This window comes from Chiloscyllium plagiosum, unplaced genomic scaffold (assembly GCF_037043375.1).
Source record: "Chiloscyllium plagiosum isolate Xiang-an unplaced genomic scaffold, Cpla_swu_hap1 HiC_scaffold_7, whole genome shotgun sequence".
NCBI lineage: Eukaryota > Metazoa > Chordata > Chondrichthyes > Orectolobiformes > Hemiscylliidae > Chiloscyllium > Chiloscyllium plagiosum.
The window spans coordinates 23287355-23301411 of record NW_028270145.1 but is presented as its reverse complement, the minus strand read 5'-3'; the positions used below and the strand labels follow the sequence as shown (position 1 = coordinate 23301411).

The 14057-nt window shown below is 47.4% G+C and overlaps 1 protein-coding gene across 2 annotated transcripts in view; it reads right to left on the bottom strand.

Moving 5' to 3' along the window:
• col18a1a (collagen type XVIII alpha 1 chain a) overlaps window positions 1-14057 on the bottom strand; it is a 323813-nt gene that overhangs the window by 60590 nt on the left and 249166 nt on the right. For both annotated transcript variants that reach the window (XM_043693212.2, XM_043693211.2), the window contains 3 exons: window positions 10711-10755; window positions 8270-8296; window positions 7406-7468 (listed from right to left, as the gene is read on the bottom strand). In XM_043693212.2, the coding sequence (XP_043549147.2) occupies window positions 7406-7468; window positions 8270-8296; window positions 10711-10755 (135 nt within the window). The remainder of the gene's footprint in view (window positions 1-7405; window positions 7469-8269; window positions 8297-10710; window positions 10756-14057) is intronic.

Sequence of the window (14057 nt, the reverse complement as noted above, 5' to 3'; positions counted from 1 at the left end):
TCCAGAAGCGTAGCTGCACTTCCACACACAGGAAAAACAAAACGGAGAAACCACAGCAACCATTTCCCAGAAATGTAGTGAGGTCAACATCCTCACTCGGAACCCTTAAAGGGAACATTGTTTTTTTTGTCGCTCGCAAAAACATCTTCTTCCATAGCTTTTACATCGTTTGTGTTTCAACAGCTGGAAGACATTACACTGACAGCTGGAACAGGTTGTCAAAGGAAGGATGGCTAAGGCTCAGATAGTGCCAAGATGTTGCAATATCAAGACAGCAGGGTCTGTCCTGGTGCAGAGGGCCAAAAGACCTTCTTTGTCCTCGGAGAGTCTGTTTTGTGAACTCACCCACACCTGCACACTGTGTAAACCCAGTGAGGCAGCTAGTCCAGCCCAGGGGCTGTCGTCATTACTGGGAAAATGGATTCGGCAGATCTTCCTGCCGGGTGAATGAGGGTGTGGTGGGCTGGGTGAGGACAAACTATGAAGCGCTTTTCTCTCAGAACACTGCACTGGACCGATATGATGTTCACAGTCAATTTTCTCCAGCATGTTTGCAAGTACAAACGGCTCCCCAGACGCTTCTTCTTGCAGGTAATACCCTCTTCAAACGATTAGTAAACGAGGAAAATTCAAAAGGAACAGAGGAGGAGACAGCAACAACAATGGGTCTTATATGATGAGGCTTGCTGCCTTAAGTGTCAGCCATGCCTCAGTGGGCATCACTCTTATGCTGCAGTTAAGGCCCTTTCAAAGGTGGCATGGTGGCTCAGTGGTTAGCACAGCTCTCTCACAATGCCAGGGGACCCAGGTTCGATTCCACTGTCGATGTGGAGTTTGCACATTCTACCAGTGTCGGTGTGGGTTTCCTCTGGGTGCTCCGGTTTCCTCCCACAGTCCCCAAAGATGTGCAGGTTAGGTGGACTGGCCATGCTAAGTTGTCCACAGTGTGAAGGGGTGTGCAGCTTAGGTGGATTAGTCATGGGAAATGCAGGGTCACAGAGATGGGGTGGGTTTGGGTGGGATGCTCTTCAGAGGGTTGGTGTGGACTTGAAGAGTTGAATGGCCTGCTTCCACACTGTAGGGATTCTGATTTCACTGCCAGTGTGGAGGGAGTGCTGTCTTTTGGGTGGGATCTTAAACTGAGGCTTCATCTGTCCACTTAGATAGACCGAAAAAGGGGCCTGACTTAACCTCTGCATTAGAAGGAGCTGGTGGCACAATGGTAATATCACTGGATCAGTAATCCAGGCTATCGCTCTTGGGTTTGGAGATGCCGGTGTTGGACTGGGGTGGACAAAGTTAAAAAAAAAATCACACAACACCAGGTTATAGTCCAACAGGTTTATGTGGAAGCACTAGCTTTCGGAGCGCTGCTCCTTCATCAGGTAATTGTGGAGAATAAGATCGCAAGACACAGAATTTACAGCAAAAGTTTACAGTGTGGTGTAACTGAAATTATATATTGGAAAATAACTGTATTGTTTGTTACGTCTCTCATCTTTTAAAATGACCATGTTGGTTTCAGGTCTTTCATATGTAAATAAACACCATACATGGATACCACCATTACACGTGGGGACACCTCCCACCGTGTACATGGCAGCTACTCATGTGACTCAGCCAACATTATCTATCTCCTACGCTGCAGGCAAGGATGCCCTCAGGCATGGTATATTGGGGAAACCGAGCAAAGGCTATGGCAACGGATGAATGGGCACCGCACAACAATTGCCAGGCAGGAGTGTTCCCCTCCAGTCGGAGGACACTTCAGTGGTCCAGAACATTTGACCTCGGACCTTCGGGTGACAATCCTCTAAGGTGGACTTCGGGACAGGCAACAACGCAAAGTGGCCAAGCAGAGGCTGATAACCAAGTTCAGTACCCATGGGAATGACCTCAACCGGGACCTTGGGTTCGTGTCACACTACACACACACACACACACACACCCCAAGGCGAAAGTGAGGACTGCAGATGCTGGAGATCAGAGTCAAGATTAGAGTGGTGCTGGAAAAGCACAGCAGGTCAAGGCTGATGAAGGTCTCCTGCCCGAAATGTTGATTTTCCATCAATATATAGTTTCAGTTACATCGCACTGTAAACTTTTGCTATAAATTCTGTGTCTTATGATCTTATACTCCACAACCACCTGATGAAGGAGCAGCGCTCCGAAAGCTAGTGCTTCCAGTAAACCTGTTGGACTATAACCTGGTGTTGTGTGTGCTCTTTAACATTGCTCATGGGATGTGGTTTCAAATCCCATCATTGCAGATGATGAAACTTAAATTCAACAAATAGATAAATCTGGAATGGAAGACTAATCTCAGTCATGGTAATCATGAAACTATTGGCAATTGTTGCAAAATCGCCTCTGCTTCAGCCCTACACGTAATTCCAGACCCACGTTAATATTAAACTAAGTAATGAATTATAAATATGGGGAAGTGTGAAATTGTCCAATTGGCAGAAAGAGAAGCAGCATATTATTTAAATGAAGAGAAAGAGAGGTATCTGGTACATGAACTCAACAGGTCCTGTCAAAATTGTATCTTTTTTATTTTTCTGTAATTTTGATTGTGAACTAAAATTGAAAAAGACTGATGTCGTTTGGGGGGGAGACGGGGGTAGTGGGGGTGGGCAGTAGTGTTTAGTTCCAGATGAGCTGGAACCAGGGGTGTGTCTGAATGGCGATTCGGCTGGAAGCAATTCGCTGATTGGTCTGGAAAATGGTGACCTGTGTCATTGTCAATTCTCCTGGGGAGCGTTTGAGCAGATATCATCAAAACTTCAGAAAGGAAGGAGCTGTAGTCTCCCCACTAGCCTCCCCTCAGCAGCTGCTGTACCTGAGATTTCCTTTTCTAAGCTGATAAGTCAAGGACTTGTTAAGTTGTGAATCATTCACCCCTGGGCCTCCTGCAAGTAAGGGAAAGGACCTGCAGAAAGAAGGTCAAGGAGCTTTAAATCCTGACAAGCCAGCAGTATTGTCTGAGGGAACCCTGACAAGCCAGCAGTATTGTCTGAGGGAACCCTGTGGATAGGAACCACTGAACCACCCTCCCAGTCTTTCCCCCCATCCATTACACCCAGCTTTGTTTTCTGTTTGTGTATGTAGGGTGAGCCTTAACTCAACAGCCATATGTCGACTGTTCATTACCTGTAGCTAGAATATATTTAATTGTAATAAATCATCATTCTTGTTAAGTACAGAAACCTGAAAATGTGTTGCTGGAAAAGTGCAGCAGGTCAGGCAGCATCCAAGGAGCAGGAGAATTGACGTTTCGGGCATGAGCCCTTCTTCAGGAATTCCTTGGATGCTGCCTGACCTGCTGCACTTATCCAGCAACACATTTTCAGCTCTGATCTCCAGCATCTGCAGTCCTCACTTTCTCCAAGTACAGAAACCTGGTCAACCTGGGTGTGAAAGACAGATAAACTAGACAATTTTACACCCTTACAGGGATCTCAGTGAACAGCACAGCAGACTCAATAGACTGAACAGCCCACTTCTGCTCACAACATACTATCGACACCACTAACTGCCGGCTTCAAGTGGAGAGGATCTCCAAGAAGATCGCACATATCGACACAGACATCAAGTTGACATCACACTGTAAACTTTTGCTATAAATTCTGTGCCTTACAGTTGTGTCCTTCACTGCCACTTGATGAAGGAGCGTCGCTCCGAAAGCTAGTGTGCTTCCAATTAAACCTGTTGGACTATAACCTGGGGTTGCGTGATTTTTAACTTTATATGCCCCAGTCCAACACCGGTATCTACAAATCATGACTACTTCTGTTCTGGTATCTTATGGTCTTAAGGATCTTTAACTTTCATGACAAATCCAGAAGTAGCCTAGAAGGGCTCGATTTCCAACACATTCGCCCAGTGAGGTATAACAAGTAGTTTGGGTGGTACAGCGAGTGATTAGGAAGGCGATTGGAATGACGCTGTTTGCTGCAGGGAAAGCTAAATGTTAAAAGTAGTGAAGTATTACTGTAACTGTACAGGGTATTGACGAAGCCCAGTCTGGAATACAGTGTACAATTTTGGCTTCCGGATTTGGAAAAGGATGTAATTACATTAGAAGCAGTTCAAAGAAGGTTCACTCCACTCATTCCTGGGATGAAGGGCTTATGCCGTGAAGAGAGGTTGAGCAGTTTGGGCCTGTATCCACTGGCATTTAGAAGAATGAGTGGTAATCTTATTCCGAGGGTCTTTGTTCGAGTGGAAGTAGGAAGGTTTTTTTCCATTTGTGAGGGAGACTAGGCATGGGGGGACATTGTTTAAGAAGAAGGCATCTCCTTTTTAAGATGGTATTAAAGATCATGTTTTCTCTAGAGGGTCATTAATGTGTGGAATTCACTTCCTCAGATAGCAAGAGAGGCTGGGTCATCAAAGTCTTATTCCAAGATGAATTAGATAGATGTTTGATAGACAAGGGAATCGAGGGTTATGAGGTGGAGGGGGGTGTGGGGGGGTTGCAGATTACAGAAGAAAGCTAAAACTACCACGAGATCACACATGATAATATTGAATGATGGAACAAGCTCGACAGGCTGAATGGCCTCCTTGTATGTTTCTATCCAAGACACTATTCGCAAAACAGCAGTAATGCTCCCCGGGCTTCCTGGCCAACATTTACTCCTCAACCAACATGACCAATGCAGGTAATTTGATTATCACCTCAGTAATGTGTGTGGGCTATTGTTCGCAGTGAGCACGTTGGCTGCCGTTTCCCACACTTTAAAGGGATGTCACTGACTGTAATAGAACATAGAACAATACAGCACAGAACAGGCCCTTCGGCCCACGATGTTGTGCCGAACATTTGTCCTTGATTAAGCACCCATCCATGTACCTATCCAATTGCCGCTTAAAGGTCACCAAAGATTCTGACTCTACCACTCCCACAGGCAGCGCATTCCATGCCCCCACTACTCTCTGGGTAAAGAACCCACCCCTGACATCTCCCCTATACCTTCCACCCTTCACCTTAAATTTATGTCCCCTTGTAACACTCTGTTGTACCCGGGGAAAAAGTTTCTGACTGTCTACTCTATCTATTCCTCTGATCATCTTATAAACCTCTATCAAGTCACCCCTCATCCTTCGCCATTCCAACGAGAAAAGGCCTAGCACTCTCAACCTATCCTCGTACGACCTATTCTCCATTCCAGGCAACATCCTGGTAAATCTTCTCTGCACCCTCTCCAAAGCTTCCACATCTTTCCTAAAGTGAGGCGACCAGAACTGCACACAGTACTCCAAATGTGGCCTAACCAAAGTCCTGTACAGTTGCAACATCACTTCGCGATTCTTGAATTCAATCCCTCTGCTAATGAACGCTAATACACCATAGGCCTTCTTACAAGCTCTATCCACCTGAGTGGCAACTTTCAAAGACCTATGAACATAGACCCCAAGATCCCTCTGTTCCTCCACCTCACTAAGAACCCGACCGTTAACCCTGTATTCCGCATTCTTATTTGTCTTTCCAAAATGGACAACCTCACACTTGGCAGGGTTGAACTCCATCTGCCACGCCTCAGCCCAGCTCTGCATCATATCTAAGTCCCTTTGCAGCCGACAAGAGCCCTCCTCACTACCCACAACTCCACCAATCTTTGTATCATCTGCAAATTTACTGACCCACCCTTCAACTCCCTCATCCAAGTCATTAATAAAAATTACGAACAGCAGAGGACCCAGAACTGATCCCTGCGGAACTCCACTTGTAACTGGGCTCCAGGCTGAATATTTACCATCTACCACCACTCTCTGACTTCGACCGGTTAGCCAGTTTTCTATCCAATTGGCCAAATTTCCCTCTATCCCATGCCTCCTGACTTTCCGCATAAGCCTACCATGGGGAACCTTATCAAATGCCTTACTAAAATCCATGTATACTACATCCACTGCTCTACCCTCATCCACATGCTTGGTCACCTCCTCAAAGAATTCAATCAGACTTGTAAGGCAAGACCTACCCTTCACAAATCTGTGCTGGCTGTCCCTAATCAAGCAGTGCCTTTCCAGATACTCATAAATCCTATCCCTCAGTACCCTTTCCATTACTTTACCTACCACCGAAGTAAGACTAACTGGCCTGTAATTCCTGGGGTTATCCCTATTCCCTTTTTTGAACAGGGGCACAACATTCGCCACTCTCCAGTCCCCTGGTACCACCCCCGTTGACAGTGAAGATGAAAAGATCATTGCCAACGGTACTGCAATTTCCTCTCTTGCTTCCCACATAATCCTAGGATATATCCCGTCAGGCCCGGGGGACTTGTCTATCCTCAAGTTGTTCAAAATGTCCAACACATCTTCCTTCCTAACATGTATCTCCTCTAGCTTACCAGTCCGTTTCACACTCTCCTCTTCAACAATACGGTTCCTGTCGTTCGTAAATACTGAAGGAAAGTACTCATTCAAGACCTCTCCTATCTCTTCCGACTCAATACACAGTCTCCCACTACTGTCCTTGATTGGACCTACCCTAATATGCTTGGGAATTCTGTGCTCACCCCTCAGCCTCCGACGCTCCAGGGAAAACAGCCATAGCCTGTTTGTTTGAGAAGTGCAATAAACCCCTCTGCAAAAACCAGCTAAATGTCACTCTGCAATCAGAGGTCATTGCCATACGAGGGTCTGTTGAAAACGAATGGGGTAGAATCCCAGAGCTTCTGTAAAGTGGGAGGGACACATCCCCCGCAGATTACTGCACACCGACAAATCCCTTCACCCTAAACAGCTCTGAGTTAGAAGGCCTGAATGGAAACCTGGACAGCTGCCTCACCCTAAGGTGCAGTTAACGTTAGGTTTGGGTGGCACGGTAGCTCAGTGGTTAACACTACTGCCTCACAGCGCTAGGGACCTGGGTTCAATTCCCACCTCAGGTGACTGACTGTGTGGAGTTTGCACATTCTCCCCGTGTCTGTGTGGTTTTCCTCCGGGTGCTCCGATCCCATCCCACAGTCCAAAGATGTGCAGGTGAGGTGAACTGGCCATGCTAAATTACCCGTAGTGATCAGGGATGTGAAGGTTAGGCACATTAGTCAGGGGTAAATGTAAAGTAATAGGTTAGGGGAATGGATCTGGGTGGGTGACTCTTCGGAGGGTCGGTGTAGACTTGTTGGGCCAAAGGGCCTGTTTCCACACTGTCAGGGATTCTATGAACGTTGACAACTCCACCACTGGTTCCCACAGGGACTGGGATGTGGCACTTGGTTTAATTGGACCAGCTATTCAATGCCTATCAGAAACTCTAGTGACTGGAAGCCAGATGAACCCAACCAACTGAGGACAGATTTAGCACAGCAGGAAATGACTCAGGCGCTCTGTGGCCCCATGCCTTTCCATTTTCAGTACAGGTTGCTGCTTGGCTGTGACTCCATTTACTCACCTGAGGGCCAGGTGGTCCTGTTAACCCGATTTCTCCAGGATATCCTTGAGGTCCCTGCAATCCCTGGAAAACAAAAAGGAAATTGAACTTATCAGCTCTTAGGAAAAGAAACCACTCAGATGGGATTTGAGCACCGCTGGCAAGGCCACCCCTGAATGGATCGCTCAGCCATTGCAGGGGGCAGTTCAGCAGCTACCAGGTGACTGTGACCTAGGGTCACATGCCGGCTGGACTGGGTGAGGACGGCAGAGTTCACAGCAGTGGACACAGCAGGCCCTCCTCTCCAGGGAGCTCTGGGTCTAGACAGAAGCTGCAAATGGCCAGGTCCAGCAGTGGAGGGGGTCTTCCCAATGGCCCATTCTCCCCCCTGTCACCACCATCGCACGGAAACAATTCTTGTCTTCAGTTTCTGTGGTGTCTTCCCGCACCCCCCCCCCCCCCACCCCCAACACCTTCCTCCCCCTCCTGAGGGACAATCCTCAGTTATTACACAGTAGCGGGGGTGAGGGTGGGATTGGGCAGAGCAGAAGGGGGCTTCCTGAGTGGGTTGGGCCACGCCTAGGTCACAGGAACCAGCTGGGCTGCCCCGTTCACAATGTCGGTACCCGACGGAGACGCAGACTGGCCGACGGGTTCAGGCGGCAGCTAATGCCTCGGGTCGATACACTGTCCCTGTCGCTGTGGGGGTGGGGGCTGGCTGGGGAGAAAAGACATTGTGGGAGCAGTGGGCCCATGTCAGCCACCGACATAGTGTCAACCCTACGCTGCATCCCCCAAGGGGAGAGTTTGAGAATGACCAAGAGGACAATGCTGGATCAAACAGGCCCCTGGCCGAGCCCCTGTAGACAGGCAGGCACCACTCACCAGCTCTCCTGGGATTCCTGGCTCACCCTACAGAGGGAGAGAAAGCAAACAGGGCGTTAGAACAGGAGCACTTCACCCAGCCCCTTTTAACTCTCTCCACCGGTCAATGACGGAGGAGCCCTGTTTTACGTCGCTCTGTTGTGATGTCAGTCAGTTTGCAGGCATCCAACTTCCCCTTTGCTTCAATTCAACTTCTTTGACCTTGGCTCACACGACTCTTGTTGACGACACTCGAGAGGCCTCTCCCTCTCTGCTACCCTCACCAACCTCCTCCTCACCAACCAACCCTCTCTCCTTAGACATTCCTGTCTGTCCTTCTGGGAGAAGGGGAATGCAGGAGATACAGTGAGTGGGAGAGATGGCAGCAGCATGTAGAGTGAGCTATTTCTTTTAAATTTGAAAAGTTATTTTATTTTATCTCATTGATAAATATAGAATTTATGCTTTGTAATGTATTTCAAAATACAGGGTTAAATGCCTTAACGTTTTTTTTCTGATGAGAAAGATGTGAGAGAACCCAACTACAAATGTAACATTGGTTCGAATGGGAAACTCTGATTTACTTAAAGTTGTTTCACTTAAAGTTTCAGAGACCTTGGCTGATCTGTATCTCACACTAATCCAGATCCCTTAATGACCTCAACCTAACAGCTATATAACAATGCCATCTTGTTCACAAATGTCAAGCCATCCTCAGCAACAACAGCTGTTTGTGGAGGGTATTTTAGCTGGCAGGGTGAGGAGGAGGAAGAGAAGATTTCCAGACTTCCTTTGCGTGAAGCAGTACTCGCTAATATCACCTTAAATAGCCTGGCTCTAATTTAAACATTCAGTCCCTTTGTTCTGGACACTTACATCAAGTAACGGAGAATGTTCGGCCGTGGGTCTACAGCACAGAAAACCCCCTTCAGCCCATTGAATCTGAGCCAGACAAAACAACTACTCCAATCCCATTTTCCAGCACTTGACTCACAGCTTTGTCTGCCTAGGTATCACAAGTCTGCATCTAAATACTTCTTAAATGTTATGAGGGATTTCTGCATCCACCACCCTTACAGGCAGTGAGTTCCAGACTCCTATTACTCTGTAGGAGAAAACCGTTACCCTCACATCCCCTCAAGACCAAGATCCATTTCCCTATCCCTCCACCACGGGCAGAAGTTTTATTCTGTTTGATGCTGAGGTAGCGTGTGGCTGCTCTCATCAGTTATGTATTAACTACGTATACAGGCAGTTGGTAACTATTAAAAGGTTTTGAGTTTGGAGGCCAAGCCTCTGCAAATTGCTGGGTGCCTGTGATGTGTAACATCCCTTCTCAGAATTGGACAGATAATTACTAGCCTCACACGCATCGAATTAGATACGGTGAGACACGTTTTACCAGTTAGGTTCATGGCGCAAGAGCCTCGTTCGAGATAAAAGATGGATAGACCGGCAAGTGAAGTTGAGGTTTGAAGTTGGCTTCTCCAGTTTTGTCCAGTCTCCAGCGTTAAAAGCTAGAAGGCAGGGAGAGTGGTCGCTCGAGTAATATTCCATCCATGGTTCCCGACAATGATAGAACAGTGAGCTGGCCACCCTTTCCTGCTGTAGTATAAATTGTTGTGAGTGTTTGAAATTTGGCTTTCTTGCATTGGTCCTGATGAGCGCAACGCAAAAGCTTCAGCAACACATCTCTCTTTACAGCGCATTTTCATGGAAGTTACAGCATACTACAAGCTATTTGGCCCATCTCTTCTCTGCAGCCTTTATATTTAACTCGGCTCATAATTGTTTCTGAGGAGCAGGAGAGTCGATGTTTGGGGCATAGGTCCTTCACAATGAAGGGCTTCTCCCTGAAACATCGATTCTCCTGTGCCTCGGATGCTGCCTGACCTGCTGTGCTTTTCCAGCGCCACATGTTTCGACTCTGACTCTCCTGCAGTCCTCACTTTCTCGTAATTGTTTCCCCCAACTTTGACCTGTGTACCTCTGCTATCCTACTCCCTTATATACGCATCAAGCCACCCCTTAACTAGGCCAACATTATCACCGTATCATGTTGGGAATGCTTTGAAACAGAGAAGTTCTCCTGGTGGCCAGTATTAATCACTCAGCCATTATTAAATGGAGATTGTCCGGTCAATCATCTCAATGCTGTCTGTGAGACTTTACTTGGCTTCCTCTGGCAGCCAGACCACAGACATTACAGCAGCGGTTCGAGGTGGAAGCACTCCATTGTCTGTCGAATGCTTTGGGGAACTTCCTGAGGTTCTGAAAAATGCACATTCTTTCCTATCCACCTTCTTCACCAAGACCTGCAACTTGGGACCCAGTTCACAAGAGTCAAAGTTCCCACCTCAGTTGTCGCTCATTCACCCCTGTCAAGGCACAGACATCAACTGGCCAAAGATACAAAGAGACCGTTCACAAAAGCCTTCATCAGGGAAACCAAACTGCCTCACCTTCAAACCAGGCACTCCAGGAAGACCGGGCACCCCGGGGACCCCCTGTAGAAAAGAAGAAAACAAAATGTCCCATTACAAAACAATTCATCAATCTTCAAGCAACAGCCTGGACTGTGCCTATACCGTTGTATCGCGCTAATACAAACTGACGAAATAGGAACAAGAGTTGGCCATTTGGCACTTTGAGCTAGCTCAATAAGATCATTCGTTAGCAGATCTGACTGTGGTCTCAACTCTGCATTCCTGTCTATCTCCAATATCCTCTGGCTCCCTCATTAAACAAGAATCCACCCACTTCGACCTGAAGCATACTCCATATGCCTTCACTGCCGTCCGGCGAAAGGAGTCCCCACGGGCTCTCAATCCTCAGAAAAAATAAATTCTCCTAGGCCCAGTGTTGAATGGAGAGACTTCTTTTCCTAAGCAGTGTCCTGTTATTCCAGCCTCTCCCACAACGGCATCTGTCCTCTCAGAACCCACCCTGACAAGATCCCTCAGAATCTTATTCCCCTAGAAACTAACGGCAAGTTTCGAAGGGTTTTGGATTAATCTTCACTCCAATGTTCAATGGAAAGCAGCAGATTGACATCCAATGCTGACTGGTTTGAGTCTCAAGTATTCAAAGGGAAACCAGTCAATTTAATGTTGCCACAGAAAGTGCATCCTCTCTGCTCACTTCCGGGAGGTGCTTTTTTAAAAAATCTCTTTGTATTTTGGAAGAAATGAAGAGGCCACATAGTATACTCTCGGCTGTTGTTATCTAGAATGTTGCTGGGTACGGAGCGTTATAAAGGAGAGAATGGATAGGCTGGCACTTCTTTCACCGAAGCGTTGGAGGTTGAGAGGTGACCTCATAGAGGTTTAGAGAATCATGAGGGGCATAGATAAGGTTAATGGCAGATGTCTTTTCCCTAGGGTGGGGGATTTCCAGGCTAGGGGGCACATTTTTAATGTGAGAGGGGAGAGATTTACAAAAAGACATGGGGGCAACTCTTTCACACAGTGAGAGTGGTTCGTGTCTGGAATGAGCTTACAGAAGTGGTGGTGGATGTGGGTACAGTTCAACATTTAAAAGATATGAATAAGCAAGGTTTGGAGGGATAAGGGCCAGGAGCAGGAAGGTGGGGCTAGTTTAGTTTGGGATAATGGTTGGCATAGACCAGTTGGACCAAAGGGCCTGTTTCCGTGCTTTATGACATTATGACAAGCGACTCAAGGTTCAAAGGTCACTGAGATGAGTGGCCAAAATGGGGAGAAGGAATCGAGGGAGGAGAAACTCCACGTTTGATGTGAATAGTCTTCGGGCCTATACATGCAGTTTTTAATCGTAGTTGGTAATGGTTTTGTTGGAACCTTTTTATATCTGCCTTGGAGTTGCTTTTTTGTGTTTGTTTTACTTTGCTTCCCCCATTACTGTCCACCTTTGGTAAGGAAATCTGCCACCCTGACCCAGCCAGGCCTACAACACAGCAGACCCACAGCAACATGGCTGACTCACAAATAGCTGAGCAAGCCACAGAGGCCAAGGGCAATTAGGGATGGGCAACAAATGCCAGTCTTCCCCAGTGGTGCCCCACATCCCCATGATAAAATAAAAGGGGGGGGGGGTGAAATAAAAAGGCAGTTAGATCGCTAAAGAATTCCTAAATGAAGCCTGACTGCTTTTTGAAGCCCAGTCCAATACAATGCCCTCCCCCACTTCTTCAGAATAACTAATGATTTGCACAAATCATTTGGAAGATTTGGCCACTCGAGTATCAGGAGGTCTGAGAAAAAAGAAAATCCAGACTGATAAACAAACAAAAAAATCATTAATTTTCTCCTTTAATTCAAAGTATGGCTGGAGGAAGAAATGAAAGTCAGAGGAGGACAGAGCTTTCAAAGGGGCTAGTGAGCAGAGGAGGTGGCGGGGACACTGGCCTGCAGGGATTTGAGAACAAGGGGCAAACGTTTTCGAACGAGGGCGCTTGCAACTCAAGTGCAGCTTGGAGGGAAGGAGACCCAAGCTCACGGAAACATTGAACTGGCTGATGAACTTGGCCACAGATTAAATTGTACACGTCAGAGAGAGAGAGAGAGTGAGTGAGTGAGTCTGCCGAGGAGGCACCCAGATCTTCAAAGGTATGCCAAGTGTTCAGGATGTGGAGGTTAGTGAGCTCAGAGTTAAACCCTGGAAATGAGCTTTCTAATGTCCACAAGCAAAAATAGCAAAAGAAAATATATAAAACCACAAACTGTGTCAGCAGTGGCTCAGTGGGTAGCACTCTCACCTCTGAGTCAGCAGGTTGTGGGATTGAAGCCCACGCCAGAGGTTTTGACCACAAAATCTCGGGTGACATTCGAGTGAAGTCCTGGAGAAGCTCGACTTCGTCAGAGGTGCTTCCTTTGCAGGGGTGGTGGGGGGTGGGGGGGGTGGGAACTGCAGCTGCTGAAGATTAGAGTGGCGCTGGAAAAGCACAGCAGGTCAGGCAGCATCCGAGGAGCAGGAAAATCGACATTTCGGGCAGGAGCCTTTCATCAGGAATCTGGCCAAGATATCTCTCCTGTAACCATCAGCAGGAAAAGAGATCCACTGCTCCGATACGTTGTGGCACGCACAAATTGCATTTCTCACACCGCGACAGCAGGAGCAAGGCTCTCGATTCTCAGAGGCGCTACATAAATGCAACCTCCTTCACCTTGCGCCAGAATCACAGCCACATCTTTAAAGGTGAAACCTTAGGCTAGGTGACCCGCGTTGCCACACACACAAAGGTTGCCCTAAAGAGTGCTGCGAACAGCCCAGTCGGTGAAGAAAGAAGGAAGGCTTGCATTTTCGTAGCGCCACCCCCACCACCAGGTTGTCCCTAAAGTGATTTCCAGCCAATGCGAAGTGGAATCGTTACACAGCAGGCAAGCTCCAACTAACGGCAATGTGACAGTAGTCAGGGAATCTGCTTTATGCATGTTGGCTCAGGGATAAATATCCGATATTTGACAGAGGGTCTATTCTTCTGGGGGGTCTTTTAGATCCACCCAAGATACGGATCAATTAACGTCCAGGCCAAAGCACTGCAGCACTCCTCCCCAGCACTGCCCAGACTGTCAGCACACGTTTTGTTGACTAGAATATAAAAAGGAAATATCAGTCAGGCCTCTGATTCTACAGTGAGACCAAATGGAAGGATTCTATAGTGAGACCTCAAAACCAGCAGAGATTGAATCACGTGCTCACAGAGTGCGCTGGGAGGCCTGGCTGTGAGAGGGGAGACTATTCCAGAGGGAGGGTAAGTTGTGAAGGCTGGATTCTTCTATTCCCATTGAGCCTCTGCAAATGTGTTGCTGCCTTCCCTCTGTGTGACTTG